Here is a 21,074-nt window from a genome sequence, read left to right on the forward strand (position 1 = left end):
TTAGTCAAATTAGACTTATCAAAAAGCCTAATAGGTTAGGTGGGGTTTAAACATCTCATGAAGGGCAGTTGCAAAAATCAGGTTCAAGTTGATAAGGGAGGTCCCCAAGAATAGGGAACATCCCCATATCTAATGCCCAGCATGCAAACCTTTAACAGGTAGCCCATAATTTCACGTGTGTTTCTAAATTAAGCTGAAGAACTGAACAGGTGCATAATAAGAATGCAACTGACTGTGGAAGGGCTAGCAGTGGCTTTGTTTGCACACTGGCTTTTCTGCCTGCTTTTCTGAAGCTTGGCTATCTCTTCTAGGAATAATGGAAGCGACAGCCACTCTTAACAGACAAAGGAACTCTCCAATACTCTCATCGGTGTGATTTGGTAGCATCGGACCCTCATCTCCCATTAGAAAAGATGAACATTCGTGTTCTTCTACATTTAGCTCTTCTTGTTTTGAAAAGTTTTCAGTTTTTTCAAGCAAAATTGTCTTGCAATTGCTTCCTGCACTAGGAAGGAGAAACAAGCTGTGCAATATGTGTATCCTCATATTGCACATTTGGGGGCAATTGTGGGGAGGAGAGCCTGGCTGGGAGTCCAGAGTCTGTGAGTTCAAATCCCCACTGGTATCTCCTGGGTGTAAAGGGCCAGCTAAAGATCCCCCCACAGTGAGTGGCTCAGGGGTTACTGCCCTGCCACCTGTGCAGCTGTGGGCAAGCTGCATAGTCCAAAGGAGCCCAGTTGCCCCCCCAGCTGGCAGTTGCAGACAAGGAAGGGGCTGGCTTGTGAAGCTGTGGCAAGCTGAACAGGCTCTAGCCAGCTGGGGAGGACTAGCCTCAGAGGGAGGCAATGGTAAACCCTTTCTGAATACCGCTTACCATGAAAACCCTATTCATAGGGTCGCCATAAGTCGGGATCGACTTGAAGGCAGTTCATTTCCATTTCCATCCCCATTTTACAGAAGGGTGAGGGGAGGGAGCCTGGCTCCGAGCCTGAGATCCACTAGTAATAGACCTGTGCTGTAGATGAGCGGCAAATGCCTTTCAACAGCCCAGTAGCGTTGCCCAGATAAACCTAGTTAAATGGTCACTTCCAACGCTCATATCGCCCTAACAGAGTCTGAAGAACGTCCTAAATAATCTAACCTCATGTTTAAATGACGTTACAGTGCCCAAAGCCCATAATCTAAGTTTTTCCTCTCTTTAAGAATTCCAACAAGTTGTCATTTCACACATGCGCAAATGATCTTCTCTTCTTACCCGTCGGTTGAGAACTTTGAGCATGCGCGTCTTTCATCCATCCCTTAACAATATTTCTGCAAGTTTACACAATGTTAAGGAACAAACCCAGCTATAAATACTGGTCAACATCAAAATATTTTATCCTAATACTTTCCCATTTGGTCACCCCCCCATGAAGTAACTTTGCATCACAGGCGCACAGTATGGCTCCTTACTACCCTATTACAGTAATGAAGACGTTACACATAATATTGTGACTTTAACATGGGGGGGGGATTGAAAAGTAAAAAAGGCATCTCCACGTTTGCGCATGCGCGCCATGTGAGCGAGTGGTGGATGACCCCGGAAGAGGAAAAGGGCTGAGAGGTAAAAGGTCAGTAGCTCAGGAGACGGCATGGCGGGCAGCTCTGGAAAAGGGAAAAAGCGGCAGAGGGACCAACATGATGTCGAGAGAACAAGTGAGGGTCTTGGTGTGGAGGAGGGTCAAGGTAGCCCCCCGGAGCAGAACCAGGTCCTGTTCCCGCCGTCTTTTAGTGTCTCGGAAATCAAGAACAAGCAGCGGCGCCATTTCATGTTTCTGCGGTGGAAGCAGCAGCAAAGGAAGGTGCGAGCGAGGAACGGGGGTAGTGGAAAGGAAGGCCCGCGGTTGGGAGTTTTCAGATATCATGGTGGCTTCTCTGAACTTGGGGAACTATGTGCGTGAAACGAGGAGGGATGATTGTGGCTGTAGAAAGCGTTGGTGGTGGCTGTAGAAATGGGAAGGTATTAATAAAATACAGAGATTAGTACAAGGAGACGCTTTGTCCTTCGGAGGTTGCCTAGAATTATAAGAAGGAACAGAAGATAGTGTAGGTTTTGTTTGATTTGGGTTGATGAGAGCTGTATTCAAGTGTCCACTCAGCCAGAAAGTCCATTAGATGAGCTGGGCAAAGCAGTATCCTCAGACTGACCTCCAGAGTGATATCTCATTTTCTTCTCCCTCACCTGCACATCTTGGAAGAAAGGTAGGAAAAAATATGATGAGTTCTGCCGCCTTTTAAGACCTGTTTTAGAACTTAGGGAAATCTAGTTGTTGATAGCCATACATGGATTGTTCTCATCTATGTGTTCTATGATTGCACTTTTATATACTACTTTTATCATATGTAGAAGAATCTTTGGTCTTCCTTTCTGAGCATCCAAACTTACCAGTATGTTTTGTTCTCTTCCTTTCCTCCCTCTGTGGTCCAGGAGAAATTAGCCATTAAGAAAAAGAAAAAAAAGGAGCGAGAAGCACTTGGAGACAAGGTAAAGGGGTAGGAATTTGTGTCTAACATATGCTTCTTAGTAATAAATGTAACTTAATTGATTTATAACTGACTTGGTACAGTTTATTCTCTTATATGCATATCGGGAGTAGTTGTTACATGTTGTAGCAAGTGGTAGTACAAAACTTTCTCGTTACTGGGTGTAGTTTCATTGGATAGGCTATATGTGGGGATTTGATAAAATCATAGATTTGGAGGGGTTCTTGTAGCTCATCTAGTCCAACTGACTGTCCGATGCAAGAAATTAAAGGTAGAGCATCCCCTACAGAGGGCTGCCCAGCATCTGCTTGAAAATATCAAGCAAAGGAGAGCCCAACACCCCTCCATATAACTGGTTTTATTGTCTAACTGCTTTTACTGCAAAGACACTTTTCCTAATGTATAACCAAACCCTATCCAAAACTGTAACTTAAGTACATGAGATCTAGTTCTCCCTCTTGGGTAGCAGAGAACAAGTAATTGCCCTCTTTTGTATGACAGCCCTTTGGATATTCGAAAGGTGCAAGTCATGTCCCATCTCAGATACTTTAAACTTAGGCTTGTTTTCTGTGCATCTGAGCATCTTTGTTGCCTTCCTCTTAATTTGTTTCAATTTGTCTATATACTTCCTAAAGTACACTGTCCTGGACCCAGTACTCCAGTTTACTTTCAGTCCATTTTCACTTGTGACAACACTGGCATATGAATGTAATATGTGGTAACCGTGATAGCTGTTGTAGTATAGTAACTCTGGCCTGTTAATTTACTGATAACCTAGTCCACTCCCATCTGTCACACAGATGTTATAATACTAATCTGTGTACCATGGTTATTTTAACAAATAATAACATGATCCAGGCTTGAGGGAGCCTCCAAAGTGGTGTTAGATGGGGTCATCTTGATGTGTTTACCAGTAATGGTGGACAGCGGTAGCGTTGCGGTGGCTGTAAGCCACCCACAATGCCCTACCATAATGTTGCGCCAAGGCAGTGTGGGGAATTTAAAATGGAAGGCACAGATGCCCCCTGCTTGATTAAAAACTAAACAGGAAAGTGTGGGTAGGCTGGCCCAATCTATAACAACCTTTGGCCGTGGTAGGCCCTTGGCAAATGCCGGAGGTTGACAGGTGCTGACAGTGGGCCTGAGTACTGAAATATAATTGAAAGACTTGAAAGTTAAAATATGACACACAAATACTAAGATGGTGTTGCCATCTCAGTGGCTTTTCTATGCATTGCAGAAATATTGATGTTAATTCTGTCATGATAAAAAGATTTTAAGAGCATAACCACTGCTTGACTGCATACAAAAGTAGTAAATACCAATAACTGCAAGCTATTGATAACTTCTAACTAGCTATAATTCTGTTTTAGAAGTTTTTAAAATTCAGTAGTTGTTGAAATTGATTATGTTTAGTGTGAGCATGTTGTTTTTAGTTCTAATGTAAACACAGATGTTTCACTGTACTGTAAAGCGGTACTGCATTGTGTTTGGCATAAGTAAGGTCTAAAGGAGGTGATGGTATATGTGTGTGTATATATATATTTTACTGCCAGACTGCATCAGCGCTCTTTTTTTAGAAAAATCCTTTCCACTGGAGCTGCTGTTAGTAAAAAAAAAAGAGAGAGAGAGAGATGGAAAATATATATCATTTCATTTGCCAACTTTTTATTTCTTATAGGCACCACCAAAGCCAATACCAAAGACAATTGAAAACCAGCGTGTGTATGATGAAACCACAGTTGATCCAAATGATGAAGAGGTAGCACTATTTGAAAAACCATAGCTTCCTTCAATTCTAAATAAAATTTCCCTTTTGAAACTTTTATGTTGTGGTTAGTCTTGCATGATTACATTTAATGAGTAAGGTAAACTGATTTGGATAAAATATTTAAATCTTTTTTTCTATTTTGTAGCGTAGCACTAACTGTCACAGGTCACTGATCAAATGTTAAATTCTCAAGCTAGTAGGGCCCATTTCTTAATAAAATATTAAATTCAAGATTCCCAGGTTCAGTCCCTCACATCTCTGTAAGGAATCAGGTAGCAGAAGACATGAAAGCCTGAAGAGCTGCTGCTTGTCATATAACATAATACTGGCCTAGATGGACACATAGCCTGACCTTAGTATAAGGCAGCTTCTTGTGTTCCTATCTTGAAAATATACCTGTAGCATCTTCCTGAAGATAAAAAGAAGTGATCTTAGTATTTTATAGTCTTATTTATAAGGGCCTCATACGGGCTGCTTAATTTTTAAAGCTTGTTATCCAGATCTCTGAAGTATTTGTATCTAGTATAAAACTGCTGGTCATTAACTCTCCCAAATTGATGGTTTTTATTTTTTTATTTATTGTATTTATATACCGCCCCATAGCTGAAGCTCTCTGGGCGGTTTACAGTAACTAAAAACATTAAAAACAAATATACAAATTTAAAACACATCTTTTAAAAACAATTTAAAACAATTTTAAAAATTTAAAACAATTTTAAAAAACTTGATCTTTTTAGTAACAAATGTAATAATAAGCAATAAATAAATATACTCTTGTGTGATTTCATTCTATATTCATCATTGTACATTCCAGGTTACTTTGGATGACGCTACAGATGAATTTGCACCCTATTTCAACAGGCAGATAGTTCCAAAGATACTTATCACAACATCTGACAGACCTCGTGGGGTAAAAACACTTTTTAAAAAAAGTTTTTTTATAAAAGCTTATTTCATCTAGTTTATACATAAGATAGGGAGGCATAATCTTTGAGGATTGTTTATTGGGTCTAGACTTGTTAGCCTTTTGTAAATTATAGTCTGAGAATGGTCTCTCCCTTTTTTTAAAAAAAAGAATGATATCCACTTAATAGTCTGTAGCAGCCAATCACTGTTGTCCTGAATTGATGCTGAAATTTATGCTTTGTAGCCACATTGAATTCAGGCATGAGCTCAGACATGCACAGGAGTTAACTAACACCAAAAATGGTAGTAGCATGCATTCATACTCTCTTTGATAATCTTAGAAAATATATCAGAAAAACTTTATACAACAGCCTTTTGTATAAGCTTTACTTGTTTTTGTCCAAGCGTAGTCCTCAAACACTGGCAGGAGATATGGAAAGTTTTTTTTTTTAACTGGCTTCCATTGCCAGAGTTGGGTAAGTTTTGTTTGTGCTACTGTAAGTTTTTCTATGGACTACAGAAAGCACACAAAGGTATATCAGCATTGCCCAGACGGCTCCAGTAGCCTTCCTTCATATTTTGTGGAGATTATTTAAAATGTTTTAAGTTACACAAATTTCCATACAACCTGAAAATTGAAATATGGTGACCCATTCACAAAACTCATATTGTTCTGTCTGAAGAGAAACACTAAAAATTTGATTATTGTAATGGACTTGCTAGAACAATTTTATTTTTATTTTTTTGGCCAAAAAATCTGAATTGTTTAACTAGCCCAGTCCTGGTGAAGCTCCTGGGCATGATCTGTGTGCTGTATTTTCCCCACAATACCCATCTAAATCTTTTGCGTAAACTCTTTTTTTACAGAGAACTGTGAGATTCTGTGAACAGTTATCGACATGTATTCCAAATTCACATGTTTACTATCGAAGGGGACTGGCTCTGAAAAGAATTATTCCACAGTGTATCTCAAGGGACTTCACAGATCTGATAGTTATCAATGAAGATCGTAAAATACCAAGTATCCTTCATGTATGAAATAATCTTTTATGCAATAGTTGTTAAATCAGATACTTAAAATTGATGATTAGCAAATATAGCACAATCAGATAGTAAAAGCAGTTTAGTGGTACTTAAGGTGTGTGTATGGTATGTCATGGAAATTGAAGTTTCACATGGAAATTGAAGTATAGAATAGCAAATGCAAGAATTTGCTGTTACGTTGGATATTCTGTGACTATTCTACACAAGTTGCATTTTGTACTGAATGCTTTTATATCACATTTGTGTTTTCCTTTATTCTGTTGGAATAGATGGGTTAGTGTTAAGTCACTTGCCTGAAGGCCCAACAGCTCATTTTAGGATGAGTAGTGTTCGTCTGCGTAAAGAAATAAAGGTGAGTTTATTCTGGCAAACACAGTCCTCCTGCTTGTATAACTCTGTAAGGTTTAACATTCAGTGCACTACTCTTCATTTATTCTAGCGAAAAGGAAAAGATCCCACAGAGCATCAGCCAGAAATAATCCTGAACAACTTTACAACGCGATTAGGTCATTCTGTTGGTCGGATGTTTGCTTCTCTCTTCCCTCATGATCCTCAGTTTATTGGTAGACAAGTAGCTACGTTTCACAATCAGCGTGACTATATCTTTTTCAGATTCCATAGGTGAGTGTTTGAAAATTTCTATTACAAGCTATGAAAACTGATAATGTTTGACATTTTTGCTAATATTGCCTATCATCTTTTAAAGATACATCTTCAGAAATGAGAAAAGAGTGGCAATTCAAGAACTGGGCCCACGTTTTACCCTGAAATTAAGGTCTCTTCAGAAGGGAACTTTTGATTCCAAATTTGGTGAATATGAATGGATTCATAAGGTACTGTATTTCAACACTCTTAGCACTGAAGAATTCTGTATATGTAAGAGATGTTAGTGTCTGGATAATGGCTACATGGTATAAGTAATATTCCACTTATTAGGTAAACAGCACTTACTTTACTGAATTTTGTATATTGGTGAAATTTTGCATATTGGTGGAATTCCAGTACAACCCATTATGCAACATCTTTTTGTGCAAAATGCTTGATATTTCACCATTTCAGTATCAGTTTTGCTGAATATAAAGTGACACACCTAAGCAAGCCTGAAAAGTGGCCAGAATCCAAAGACCCATACAACTAGTTCATGTATACATTAGGATTATGAACTTCCATAGTATCTTTGCTACATGGCAAAACCATCTTTAAGGCTACTTGCAATGCTGTTTTTTGACAATGGCAACATTGTCAAAATAACATTCAAAATTCTTCTGGGGGCATATTCCACTGTGCGGTACCTACAGTCGGGCATCTTTAGATTTTGGCTGGCTTTTAAAACCAAGTTGAACATCTGGTTTCCAGGCCCTTACCCTTCTGGTTCAGTGTGATCACAGGACTTTGTATATTGTATATTTATAGGCTTTATAACAAAGCATTCAGGGCAGTTTACAGAATAAAAACAATTTATTTGAGAGTAAGCTCTATTGAACATCAAGTAGACCTGTGCTGCATCTCTTCTTGTATTTGGAGACAATCTCCTACTTCCCTCCCTCAGATCCATTTTTGCAGCCGAACGGGTGGGTGGGCCTTGTCCCTTCAGTTGTGCTTTGCATTAGATGGCCACAGAAGCCCAATACAATTGTAAGGATCATCCTTGCTCCTTTTAGCTCCAAACCTGAAGCTGGGGTTCACTTGGGCATGTGCCAAAACAAGTCCCACATTTCCTCTGCTCTGCAGAGTAGTTGGAGCTCACTTTTCATCACGAAGGCACACCTCCAAATATTGCTGCCATCCATAGCCCACACCTGTGCTTGCTTGTGGAGGGAGAGATGCCCATTAGTACTGTCATACGTTGCCCATTTCCAGTTCTCTTCTCCAGAGCTGGAGTTAGTCTAGGGCTTGTTTGTGCAACTGGTGGCAAGATGCTTTTTTGGAATATAGTTGCCATTCAGCTTCAGCTTGGAATTGGAAGAAGCAATCTTCCCTATGGTTGCACTAGGATTTGCAATCTTCTGAAGCTCAGCATAACTGAGGTGTGTTTGGGGAGATTGTCTGCCAATTCCAAGTATAAGAGGCTGGACCTCTGCTTGTCAACTCTGCCATCTTAGTTGTCATTATTTGTGGTAGTGAGCAAACAGGTTAAGGCTTACAGTGGAACCCTAAATATCTCTACTCAAATTTAAGTCCTATTTAATTCAATGGGGCTTACTTCCAAGTAAGGAGGGTTAGGATTGCAGCCTCAAGTCACACTTGAGGCCCTGTTCATTGATTCTTTGTTAGTGAAGGTACTTTCTTGGTCACATTAATTGGAAGTGGGACCAGCTCTGTCATTAGGCAGAATGAGGCAGCTGCTTGAAGTGGCAGATGGAGAGGGAGCAATGAGATATTGAATGATGCCTGCCCTGTGCCCCTTACACTAGCTTATTTTCCTCAGGATTCCCGTCACCAGTGTCAAAATAAGAGTCAGCTGCCAGTACATCTTGTCCTTTGTCATGGGCCAGCCCTGACAGAAAGAGCCAAATTATATAAGCAGCCAGGCCAATGAGCTTGTGAAGTTCCCATGTAGCTAACTAATCCACTTCTAAATGATAGACATAGATCAGTCCAAATCAATCTGGGTATACAGTCGACATATCAAAAAAGAACCTATGAAAACTTGTTTAATATTTTAAAATTCTTAATATTGTAGCAAGCTCTAGTGAATGCTTTCTTATCTTTCAGCGCCGTGAAATGGACACAAGTCGAAGAAAATTCCATCTCTAACAGACTAAAAATGCAGAACCGCTGTCTGATTTTCTGCTACATTAGTAGGAATACACAGGCTGCTGTGGTGTTTCCTCAAGCCTACTCTTGCTCCACACAGAAAAACTCCAAACAAATGGCTATTTTCATCAGGCATTATATATGAACAGTTGAGACTGATGCTTGTTGCCTTGAGTAAATACCTACCTTTGCTGCTTTTTAGAAGTGGCTAAAGATTTCATATAACAGTACCATCATTTATTGACTGCTCATATTCAAGGGATTATGAACTCTATTCCTCAAAATCATGTAGTCTTATTTAATATAGTACTTTGCAAAGGCTACTTTGCTTCTAAAGTGGACTCATTATCTTAGGAGTAGAATCCTGACATCCAGGTAACAGCACATATGGTAATTTAAGGTGTTTATAAAGATCTTTTATCAAAAGTAAAGATTATAAGATATTTTCACTACTTCAAGAGTTGTCTTGTATTTTAAATTACTGTGACTATTAACTTGTATGGTCAATATATTCAGTACTGATTTTATTAATGTGAAGATATACAATTCAAGTACATGCATAGGGAAATATGTAAATCTAGAAGATCTGGAGGAAATGCAAGTCTGTTCAACTCTGAAAATACAATAGATGAGAATAGTAACTAGCACTACATTCCACTTCCCATGTCTAGCTTAGTGAAAGGTTCTATAGCCAACAGTTCTACCTTTTCCAGGTAAAGGAACTTCAGTAAAGAACAAGCTCCATTAAAAAAACTTAATACTTCTCATTTAAATCAAAATATTAAAATTTCCTTAAGTCTGCTAATATTAAATCGGAATACAATATATTAAGCTTGCAGTTAATGAGCTGCTATGCACACCACGAATAGTATTTGCTCTTTCTTCAATTAACCATAGCTTGTCATGTCTTAACTGAGAACTGGTGAATTTTAACTATGATTTGTCCATAGCCCCTTTTAAACCAAGGTTAATAATCTTAAGCATTTTCCAGCTTGGAAATAACGCTGAAATGGCTAGTTGAAAACAGAAGCAAATGTTTCATATATCCTTACAGCTGTACAATCCTATAACCACAACGTAGACTGTATGGTGCCTCATAGCAGCTCTAACAATTGGCCATGCTGACAAGGGTTGATGGAAAGTTAAGAGCCCAACAGCATTTGAAGGGCACCAGGCTAATTACCCTTGCTATAACCAGGGTGGGAAAAGCAAGTGCTACATAGTTGCTGTAAACAGTATGATGCTGTGTTCTGCACAGAAGTAGGGCTCTTAAACCATTTGTATGTTACAGCATTTGGCAACAATGCATTTGGGCAAGTTAATTAAGCTCTTGGCCCTTATTTAAAAAAAGCTAGCTAAGTTGTGAGAATATCCAGCATTATTTAATATGTAAAGCTTCATGCTAACAAGTTACTAAATCAACTCTATTTGAATATAAAATTGATTCCACCATGATACAGAAATTATTGCAACTAGCATACAAGTTTGTTTAGAGAGGTAGATTTTAAGAAGTTTGACAATACAGCAGTATTACTAGCTCTGAATTGGCACATTCAAGGCAAAGTTTCTGTACAGGTTCCAAGTCACTCTGCTTCACTCTATATTGACCAGACCCATCAACAGATATGAAAAGTTGTTAGATCTGAAAAGCAAAAGAACACAATCTCACTCAAGGAAAACTAGGACAGTCTCCAAGGTGCAAGTACCCTGTTTGTTTACAATTGTTTTCAGAATTCATGTTCCCACATAATTCAACTGGGTTCTTGCAACAGCAATTTGCAAAACAAACCTAAACAAGATTGCAAAAATAACAAACCAAACCAAAGAAGGTAGGAGCCCTTCTCTGTGGCCACAAAACCTTTTAAAAGTTATAATGGAAGTTTACCAGTTGCATATCTTGTGGGAGGGAGTTCTAGAAAGAGTGCCACTCTAGAAAGGCTCAAGACTAACTAGCCCTTGTATTGTCTCTCTATGACACAGAATGTGAAGCAGGGTTTTATCCAAATATTAAAAGACATACAGTAGTATCTGTTCCTTCAAATACTCTAGGTGGAGCAGCTTCCCTAACGTGGTGCCCTCCACAATTCCCTGCATGCTGGCTTGGGCCAATGGGGGTTATAGCCCATGACAGCTGGAGGACACTAGGCTGGGAAAAGCTGCCTGCCTTTGGTCACAGCCCACAGGGGTTCAAAGGATTTATTTTAACATTACTTATATTAATATTCAATAAAAAGCTAAGTACAGCTCCATATCTCCAAGAAATTTAAGAATTATATGAAAATGTTCAAAATTACAGTAGATTAAAAGATACATATGCAATTGGAACTCATCTATGATTCACAACAGCAAACTACTATTTAGCCTAGAAACTTAGGTGAAAAGCTGTAATGCTATACACTTGCCTGGGCGGAAGCCCTATTGAGCACAGTGGGACTTGCTTCCTAGGAGGCACATCTAGTATCCAATTTAAGTGGAAACTGTAAGTTTAACTCTGTAGGGGAGGGCATAGAACCACTACATTTTACAGCATGGTGAGGGATCTGTGGTCCTCCAGATGTTGCTGGACTACAATCTCCATCATTCCTGACCATTTGGAGTTGGAGGCCAACAGCAGCTACAAGGCCACAGATTCCCTATCGCTGCTTTAAGGAAACCAAAGTCATATAATAAACTTAAAAGACTTACCACTAAAAGATCCCATGTAGGTCACAAAGTTAGAGAAATGAACAAACTTTCTGTGGCCTAAATGGATTTGTACTTGAAGAAACTCCTGTTAGTAGGGGATCATGATGTGCGTTCTGCAGACAAAACTGCTTTAAGTCAGCTGCAGCTTGTGAAACCTGGAACAAATTCACAGCCACATGATTCAGGAATATGCTTTATTAACTTAGTGGGATGTTGGTATACTTAGCCAACCAGAAATCAAAATGGATTTTTCTTAAGCATCATGCCCTGTAAGACCCACAAGCACCTTTATCTCAAGAATACAGAAACCTGCCTCAGGAATTAAGACATTTGAAAATGTGATTATATTTTATGTATGTATTCATGTATGTATGAAGCCACCAGTTAAAATGATGCTCTATCTAGCCTAATAATGTTTTCCATCACTAGCAGCAGGTCTCCAAGCAGTGATGCAGCTAGGTAATTTTAGACCCTGCACCTAATAGACTTAACAGAGACCCCTTAGAGAGCCAAGTGTATTCCTACAATTATGAAGTGCAGAATATTTTCCTCCAGCTGCCATTGCATGCTTTACAATTATTTCTAAATCATTACAGCAAAAAACAAAACCAAATCATGGCACCATCATGACTATAGGAACAAATGGAGTTTCCTTCTGCTGCCCTCATAATAAATACACTTATTCTGGGAATTAGCAGAATTTTGTTGTATAAAAGGATAATATATTTTAAAGCAAAATTAAAGTGAGCATCTGTACTATATACATGCCCAGCCACCTGTTCCCCAAAATAAAAAAGGATGTGGTGGTGAGCAACATCAGTCCCCACAGATTGCTGCCTCCATCACCTGCTGTTCTCTAGGTGATTTGACCCTGAGATCCAGCCCTACCTGCACCACTGTTCAAGAATTACCACTTGAACAGTTAGTTAATGGGAGAAGCTACAGAATGAACTTGGGACCAAGCCTCTCTATAACTCAAGGATGGGGAAGCTGTGGCTCTCGATATATTGCTGGACTTGATTTTTCCCAGCCAGTATAGCCAATTACCAAAGATGATGGGAGCAGAAGTCCATCAAAATCTAGAAGGCCGCAGGTTCCCCACCCCTGCCATAACTGTACTGACGAGCAGCACAAATAGATGCTCTCTGAATGTGACAATTCATAACATTGGGAATTGTACATATTGCTCTAAACATCTCTCCCTTTAAGGAAAAGTGGTGGCACAGGGATCCTGCTTCCATAACAGATTGCCCTTCCTGGGATTGGATGTGATAAGTACAATAGAATGGTTAAAGTAGATTAACAGTTAACTAAAGCAACACTGAATGCAGTTTACCAGGACTTAATTCATAGATGTTACAGGATTGTTGTAAAGGTTCCTCTAGTTCGAATGTGAAGTGCTTTGAGCACTTAAGAAAAACGACACAAACTTTACTATTATGATGAAGTCTTCCGACTTAATTAGGGCCGAGTACAAAGGCTAAGCGGTTGTTTTTAAGTCGGGAGCCGCTGAACGGTCTTCTCGTTTTCCTGGGGCCTTGCACACTTCCCCATTTTGCGGCCAGGGCGGACTCCAAGTCGGTTTGCCAGATCAGTCTTGCACCTCCCTCCCTTCCTTTGAGAAACAAAAACCTCCCAACAGAAAGAGATAACAAATCACCCTCTTCACTGCTTCCAAAGACAGCTCGAGCTAACCCCAGCCGCCTCCCAGCGGGATCAGGTCTGGGTGGGGCCGAAGTCGCGGAGAAGAACCCAGTCGCTTCTCCAGGAAGCATGTAACGGGCCCGGCTGAGATCTAACTTACTGGGGCAACGTCCAGCCTACTTGGCGGCTCCTCCGCCCTACTTCCAGCCACTTGAGTGGGTTGGATATTGTTCAAGGGCTGCCGGAATGATACTCTGCACATGCTCAAAGGCACACTGCACCAAATCTCCCCATGTCTGAAAGGGATCGAAATTCAGACACAGCACTTGAAGTCGAGGTGGGGCGGTGGGACCTGAGAAGAGCCCCAGGGAGCAACCATGACTAAGCACTCCCCCGAGGCTCGGTTATGGCGGCCAAGGGGCTGGTCCCGGCAGGAGCGACACCCACCCCTACCCCTCCTCCTCCTCCTCCTCCTCTCTCCGTCTCTTACCTTCACGCGGCTCACGCTGGCCTCAAGGCGCAGCTGCTGTACCACTTTCTTCATCGCCGCCACGTTGGAGGAACCGGACATGGTCCCCTGACTCTCAGCTCGCTCGCTCGCTCGCTCTCTCGCTCGCTCTTGCGTGCGGTGTCGGGAAGGGAGTAAAAGACCCGCCGACGGAGGCTTCTCGTAACTTTCTACCAAGTTTCCGGCGCTTGGCAAACTCTCCCGGCCATAGACTCGTGTGATGTAGACTCACACACAACGCTCGCTGGCAGGCTCCTTCCAGAAGTTGCCTTTCGGTTCTCTCCAGGGACGGAAGTGAGAGCTGCCCAGAGAAAACAAAACGAGGGAGAAAAGCAGAGGTTTAGTGTTAGGCTTTGCTTCGCCATAAAACTCCCGAAAAAGAATAGGTTTAGTGTAGTGGCGCGCTGAGATCGGATACCAGCATCTTGCCCGTCTCTCTTCCTTGCAACTGCAATAGCAAAGACGAGGATTAATGTTAACTTTAAAAGAAGTTTTTAAGCATTAAAAGGGTAATGTGCCCGACTACAAATAAAGCTCAAGCCCTCTGCATGCCGTTGAGAGGGTTGGTGTGGGTGGTGGGAGAGAGGGAGATTTGATGAAATTGGGGGAGAGCTTAGTCGGCAATATTATTCCCGTTTACCTGGGAATATGTCCCGTTGAATTCAATGGGGCTTACTTCTGAATAAATATGGGATCGCAGAGTTAAACACACTAATCTCTGGGGGAACCAGAAGGCTGGTTATTTGGGGGGGCGTACATTTTGGACAAATCCAAACCAGCCGCCTCAGTTAATGTTTAAAACCGGGGGTAATACCCGAGTTGGAAAATACACGATCTTCTGTCTTTCCTTTCTGAGTGGACCCCCTGTTGCCTCATAATAACTATGTAATTCCTCGCTTTGGCCCCAAGGAACTGGGGGAGCGGCAGCTGGAAAAGCAACTGGCAATTTTCGTCTCCGTAAGATGTGTGTTTTATTTTACCCTTTTCCTATTTCTACGCTCTCGTCTGCAGGCCGTCGGCGCCTGCGCAACGGCTCGTTAAGTTCTTTGGGGCGGGAGAACAGACGCTAGGCTTACTTATGCCTCGCCCTGTGTGAACTCAATTGGGAAAGGTGGCGCTGGCTGGGAGGGTAGTCACTGGAGGTCTCATTTACCTCCCAAGGCTCATGGCCCAGTCCCTCCCTACCCCACGTTTGTGGCAGAGTTAAGCTCTAAAGAAGTTACCATGGTCATACCTGCCTCAATAAAGAACAACTCACGAAAGATCCTCCTAACTAGCTTCCCATTCTCTCTCCTTCCACTGGTAAGGGGGGGCCGGGGGGAGGAAGACGTACGTGAAATTCAACATTTCCCCTATTATTTATACCTTTCTCCCTTTTTTTGCCCAGTGAACTTTCTCCTTTGTTTTTATTTTCATTCTCATCGAGCACCAGAAATTTAATTTCTAAACTCGTCTTATGACTTCGGGGGGGGGGGGGAAAGGAATATGACATGAGTGCCCAAGGCCAGCACTCTTTTATCACAATTAATTTCGTTTTTTCCACTGTATGTTTATTTGAGAGCCAGTGTGGTGTAATGGCTACAGTGTCGGACTAAGAACTGGGAGACCAGGGTTCAAATCCCTGCTCAGCCATAAAGCTCACTGGGTGACCTTGGGCCAGTCACTATCAGCTTTACCTACCTCACAGGGTTGTTGTGAGGATAACATCAGGAGTGGGAGAACCATGTCTGAATGCCACCTTGAGCTCCCTGGAGGAAAGGTGGGATATAAATGTAATAATAATAATATTTGGAGGTAACCTTTACTGAGTCCACAGTCTGTCAAGTCAGTGTGAATCTTGCCTTTTCCATAGAATCATAGAGTTGGAAGGGGCTTATAAGGCCATTGTGTCCAACTCCCTAATCAGTGCAAGGACTCAAATTAAAGTATACCTGACAGGTGGCTGTCCAGCTGCCTTTTGAATGTCTCCAGTGTTCGAGAGCCCACCATCTCCCGAGGAAATTGGTTCCATTGTTGTACTGCTCTAAAAGTTAGGAAGTATAGAATACATACAGGGTTGCCATCCTTGGTAGGTTCACTCTCTCCCCATCCTGCTTTTTTGCCTTCTTCTCTTCCCCCCCCTCCCCTCCCAGTCTTTAACAGCAGGCTGACATGCAGGAATCAAACTTTCCCAACATAAAATTCATATAATTGTATCCATGGTTGTATGCTGAGAAAGACGGGAGGGGCAGATGAGTCAGAATGATAAGTTGCCAGATTCAGAAAGTAGCAAATGATGCTGGGCATACAGTTGCAATAGTGTAAATTTGTCATTCTATTTACTTGTTTGTTTTTAAAGAGAAGATGCCAATAGGGCAAAGTAACTAGGAAGAGGACAGTATGAAATGTCTGTTTTTGCACCAGCACGTTTATTTTAAAAGTCTTTAAAGGTAGTCATGGTGACAAGAAGGTTTGTGCATCTTTAACAAAATACAGACTTCATGAGATAGAATCAGAAAATCAAACTTAACATAAAGGCATTGGCTCTTGCAATGCTGGCCTTCATTGGGTCCAGGACATGTGAATTATGTTTTATGTGATCCTTGTGATCTGCTAGACATGCTTAATGTTTTGCTTCTCACAAGGGGATAAAGATCATATATTAAAAAATTAAATGGCTTGCAGCCATCTGCATTTGTATGATCCTCAGACTTGACTCTAGTGCCCCCAGGATCATGAAATTAAGCATATTGAGAATATGATATACAATCCATTTTAGCCAGTATCTGCGGTACATACTGTGTTTCACATACTGTGTTTAAGAGTGGATGTTATTCATTCTAGTCTTACATTTTTTGAACATGTTAAATTTCAGTCAATGTCAACTAGTAGTATTTATATTATTAATAGTAGTATTTATATTATTAATATCATTATGAGTGAGGGAAGGAACAACACATTCAAGCATTAATTTTTCATATTTTGAGTGTACATTCACAGATACCTACATGGATTCCTGACTAGTGCCTTTTCACAGCTTAAACAGCACTGCCCAACTGATGTTGTTTTTATTCCACATGGCAATTATCCCCATGTAAGCAACGGGTGTAAGGCAGACCTTAGATTACTAAAGCAAATCTCAGTTGCATAGCTTTGATTATGCAATTCACTGGGTTACTATGGTGATGCTTACTTGTATACAGGGAGTGTTCATATCAAAGGGTGATGTTGGCCAACATTTGAATCACTTTGTTTTCAGGTTCGCTAGAAACAAAGTCTTTTGCTGCCCTAAGTGGTCTCTGTTTTAAATCCAACATTTGTAGGACACGGAAAACCTATGAAATGAGTGGAATATTGCCTCTCAGATACCTGTAAGATTTATCCTAACTATGTTAAATAATGATTGGCTATAAAATATGTGATTTTTAAAAAATGATCCAGAATTTACTGTGAACCAGGATAAACATCAAGGAATATGCTGTCAAATCAAATCAGACCTCCCACATCAGAGGTGAGAAATCATTAATCTTAGAAAATTTAGCAGATCTTAAATGTACACTATTTTGCAACATTTTCTGTTGTAGATTGAAGAGGTAAGACAATAGTTAGGCTGGATTTAGACATTACTCAAATAATGTTTGTAAAATTCATTACAATTTATTTATACTGATTATACACATATAAGCATTAGGCATGATTTAGTCAAGATTTTCCTTTATTGTTAACAAGTGGTTCATCTCAGTAACAGCAGCAAAAGTGACTGAAGTTTCATCAGTGGTTTCTTGTCTATCACAGTTTGATCTTTAAGCAGAGGTTCATATTGCCTTACTTAGAGGTGCCCCAGATGATATGGTTGCAACAACTGCTAGTTATGCACATGAGCGTTTTAAGGGCCTCCTGCAGATACCATATTTTCAGGAGGTTCGTTCTGCACAATATAGGAAACGGACCTTTAGTGTGGCTGCACCTACCCTGTGGAATTCCCTCCCCTTGAATATTAGGCAGGCGCCATCTGTGCTATCTTTTCGGCTCTTTTTGAAGACTTTCCTCTTTCAACAAGCCTTTTAAGTTGAGACCTATCCCAGTCTGCATCTGTGTTAGAATTGCTTGTTAATATTTTTTTTAACAATGTTTTTAACCCTTTTTAAAAGATGTTTTTAAAGCTTTTTTAAAAAATGCTTTTAATATTTTGTTTTAATGTATTTTAAGATCTGTTTTTATGATGTTTTAAAGTGTTTTTAGCACTTCTGTTTGCCGCCCTGGGCTCCTGCTGGGAGGAAGGGCGGGATATAAATCAAATAATTAATAATAATAAGTAAGTGTTTCATGACTAACACAGCTAAAATCCTATTAGCAATAGTAAACACTTTTTTTAAAAAATGTTCGAAGCAAAGGAGTGTTAGGCTATCTAATGCAGTAAAAGGAGTATCTCCCTTACTGCTGTCATGTCACTGATGCAGCATTGGCAGCTTAATAACTGTACAGATATAATGAAGGGAGGAGCAGTGGTAACAAAGCCCTGGCTTGCTAATTACTCTGTTTTCCTAATTTCTAATCACAGCCACCTCTCCTTAGACCTGTATGAGTCAGTGGAGGTGTGAAAGTTACATGTCCTGACCTGATGGTAAGCAGATTCTGGTGTAATCACTTTCACCTGTGAGAGAACTCTTACACATTTTTTAAGGATTGCATGAATGGAGATGGAGGATTTTCACCTTCCCCTATGTCATCTTCTGAATATTAAACTTTATCACGAATGTTTCAGTAGTAGTGCTATGGTAAACCACAAGGACGTATTCAGCAACAGCACATCCAGGGATAAGTCAAACATGCCAGCTGCAGAGGGAGCATGGTCTGAGTCCTGGAGGGAGCAGAGTAGACACGTCCATCTGAGGGATCACATATATGTGGTCTCATGTAATGCAGTGTGCATGCGCCCACCCTTAGAGACATCTCAGAAACTTCAGTTGGCCAAAATGCAGCAGTACTTCATTGGTAACCAGTGTGAATCTGAAAACAAGGCACTGGTTCTTGCCTTTAAAGTCTGCATCTGGAGGATCTGAAAGATTGCTTTCTCCTATATAGTGCCTTGCAAAAGTACTCAGACCCCTGACCAATGCTCTCATATTACCAAATTACAAATGGTACATTGTAATTTCATTCTGTATGATATTTTATTTTGAAACACGGAAACTCAAATTCAATTGTTGTAAGGTGACATTGGTTTTACGTTGGGAAATGTTTGTAATAAAAATAAACTGAACCATGTTGCTTGCATAAATAATCAACCCCACACACATTAATATTTGGTAGAGCCACCTTTTGTGGCAATAACAGCTTTAGGTCTTTGGGAGTAGGTATGTACCAGGTTTGCACACAGCATCAGAGGGATTTGGGCCCATTTTTCTTGGCAGATTCATTCCAGGTCATTCAAGTTGGTTGGACGTCGCTTGTGGACCACAATTTTCAAAGAGCACTACAGATTCTCGATGGGATTGAGATCAGGTCTTTGACAGGGCCACTGTAGAACATTCACCTTTTTGTTCATGAGCCACACCAATGTTGCTTTGGCTTTGTGCGTGGGATCATTGTCCTGCTGAAAAGTGAATTTCCACCCAAGCTTCAGTTTTTTAGTGGACTGAAGCAAGTTCTCTTGCAGTATTTCCCTGTATTTTGCTCCATCCATTCTTCCTTCAAGTTTAACAAGATGCCCAGTCCCTGCTGATGAGAAGCATCCCCACAGCATGATACTACCAACACCATACTTCACTGTAGGGATGGTGTGTCTTGAGGCATGGGCAGTGTTAGGTTTGCACCACACATAGCGCTTTGAGTTTTAGCCAAAAAGCTCTATCTTGGTCTCATCTGATCACAAAACCTTTTCCCACATGGCAGCTCAGGCACTCTCATGCTTTCTGGCAAACTCCAGACGTGCTTTCAGATGGTACTTTTTGAGCAATGACTTCTTTCTTGCCACCCTCCAATACAGGCTAGTGCTATGCAGAGCTCTTCATATGGTTGACTGGTGCACCATTACTCCACTCCCAGCTACTGAACTCTGTAGCTCCTTCCAAGTGATTGTTGGCTTCTCTGTGGCTTCTCTCACAAGTCTCATTGTTCGAGCACTGAATTTTGAGGGACAGTCTTTTCTTGGCAGTGCCTGGGTGGTGTGATGCAGCTTCCACTTCCTAATTATTGATCCAACTGTGCTCAGTTGGAAAACCAAACACGTGCACATTATTTTGTACCCTTTTCCTAATCTATGCATTTCTATTACATTATCTCTCACTTGTGTAGAATGCTCTTGGTCTTCATTTTCCTTCAGATCCAGCCTGACCAATGATCCTTCAACATGGAGTTTTTTATCCTGACAATGTGGCAGCAACTTTAATGGTTCACAGGTGGAGGCCAATGGTAAGGTAATTGTGTCCTCGATAGGGCAATTTCTTTCATCTGTGTAAACTTGGAGCCTCCACAGCACAGAGGTTGAATACTTATGCAAGCAACATGTTTCAGTTTTTTATGTTTCTTAGAAACATTTCCCAACATAAAACCAATATCACCATACAATAAATGATTTCGAGTTTCAGTGTTTCAAACTAAACTATACAGAACGAAATTACAATGCACCATTTGTAGTTCAGTAATGTGAGAGCATTGGTCAGGCGTCTGATTACTTTTGCAAGACACTGTATACGCCTCCCTGTTTACTGAGGTCCTGCAACAAAATTTTACCAGCATGGTGAAACTACTTGCAGCAGCCAGCACTATGACAAAGAATTAGGAAGTGGTGTCTAAATGGACTAGCAACACTTTAAAAAATGTTGGTTATAGTCAAGGGGCATTTTGGCTCTGTTTCAGACCACAATGTCTTGGGCCATCACTCACTATTCGAGGAATGATTTTCAGCTATTAATAGATGTTTCTCATAGCCTACACTTGTGAAACTTACAGATCTGCCAGGCTGATCATGTTTTATTTCTGCTGCAGCATTTGTTGCATTAATGGACAAATTGTTTATTTTTAATAGGTTTACTATGCTAATAGTATTTTTGTGATTTTGTCATACTCTGATTACTTTTTATTCAAAAGTAGATTACACATTTTAAAATAAAAAATATTTTTACATATTATTAGGCAATATCCGATAATCCTAATCAACTTCTCTTTCAACTTGTGTTCCTGTTTGGTTTTACATGCTCAGTATTATAGTCTTTCCCCTTTCATTATTTTCCTTTGCTCACAAAATGATTATGT

At 40.5% G+C, this 21,074-nt stretch overlaps 3 protein-coding genes across 7 annotated transcripts in view; 2 read left to right on the plus strand and 1 right to left on the minus strand.

Annotated features, from left to right (window-relative positions):
- The first annotated feature begins 1,616 nt into the window (after positions 1–1,616).
- Positions 1,617–9,453, plus strand: RPF1 (ribosome production factor 1 homolog). 2 transcript variants are annotated; one of them, XM_061633501.1, is made up of 9 exons: positions 1,617–1,841; positions 2,468–2,524; positions 4,205–4,285; positions 5,109–5,204; positions 6,068–6,221; positions 6,514–6,596; positions 6,684–6,865; positions 6,951–7,077; positions 8,960–9,453. In XM_061633501.1, exons 1-9 carry the CDS (start codon positions 1,632–1,634, stop codon positions 8,999–9,001), a joined length of 1,032 nt encoding a protein of 343 aa, XP_061489485.1. In that variant the 5' UTR covers positions 1,617–1,631; the 3' UTR covers positions 9,002–9,453. The 2 variants fall into 2 exon arrangements, with proteins under 2 accessions (XP_061489485.1, XP_061489486.1); XM_061633502.1 differs by lacking the exon at positions 1,617–1,841 and adding an exon at positions 2,140–2,241.
- Positions 9,454–9,496: 43 nt separating this feature from the next.
- Positions 9,497–14,787, minus strand: GNG5 (G protein subunit gamma 5). The gene is made up of 4 exons (XM_061633508.1): positions 14,479–14,787; positions 13,821–14,139; positions 11,687–11,841; positions 9,497–10,643 (listed from the first exon to the last, which is right to left on the minus strand). Exons 2-3 carry the CDS (start codon positions 13,899–13,901, stop codon positions 11,716–11,718), a joined length of 207 nt encoding a protein of 68 aa, XP_061489492.1. The 5' UTR covers positions 13,902–14,139; positions 14,479–14,787; the 3' UTR covers positions 9,497–10,643; positions 11,687–11,715.
- Positions 14,788–14,868: 81 nt separating this feature from the next.
- SPATA1 (spermatogenesis associated 1) overlaps positions 14,869–21,074 on the plus strand; it is a 42,163-nt gene continuing 35,957 nt past the window's right edge. Inside the window, exons 1-2 of one of the 4 annotated variants that reach the window (XM_061633496.1) lie at positions 15,058–15,140; positions 17,141–17,328. In XM_061633496.1, the coding sequence (XP_061489480.1) occupies positions 17,293–17,328 (36 nt within the window). In that variant the 5' untranslated portion in view covers positions 15,058–15,140; positions 17,141–17,292. Of the gene's footprint in view, positions 15,141–17,140; positions 17,329–21,074 lie in introns of all 4 variants that reach the window. The other 3 variants (XM_061633495.1, XM_061633499.1, XM_061633498.1) reach the window with 3 other exon arrangements.

Source organism: Rhineura floridana, chromosome 6 (genome assembly GCF_030035675.1).
Source record: "Rhineura floridana isolate rRhiFlo1 chromosome 6, rRhiFlo1.hap2, whole genome shotgun sequence".
Lineage (NCBI taxonomy): Eukaryota > Metazoa > Chordata > Lepidosauria > Squamata > Rhineuridae > Rhineura > Rhineura floridana.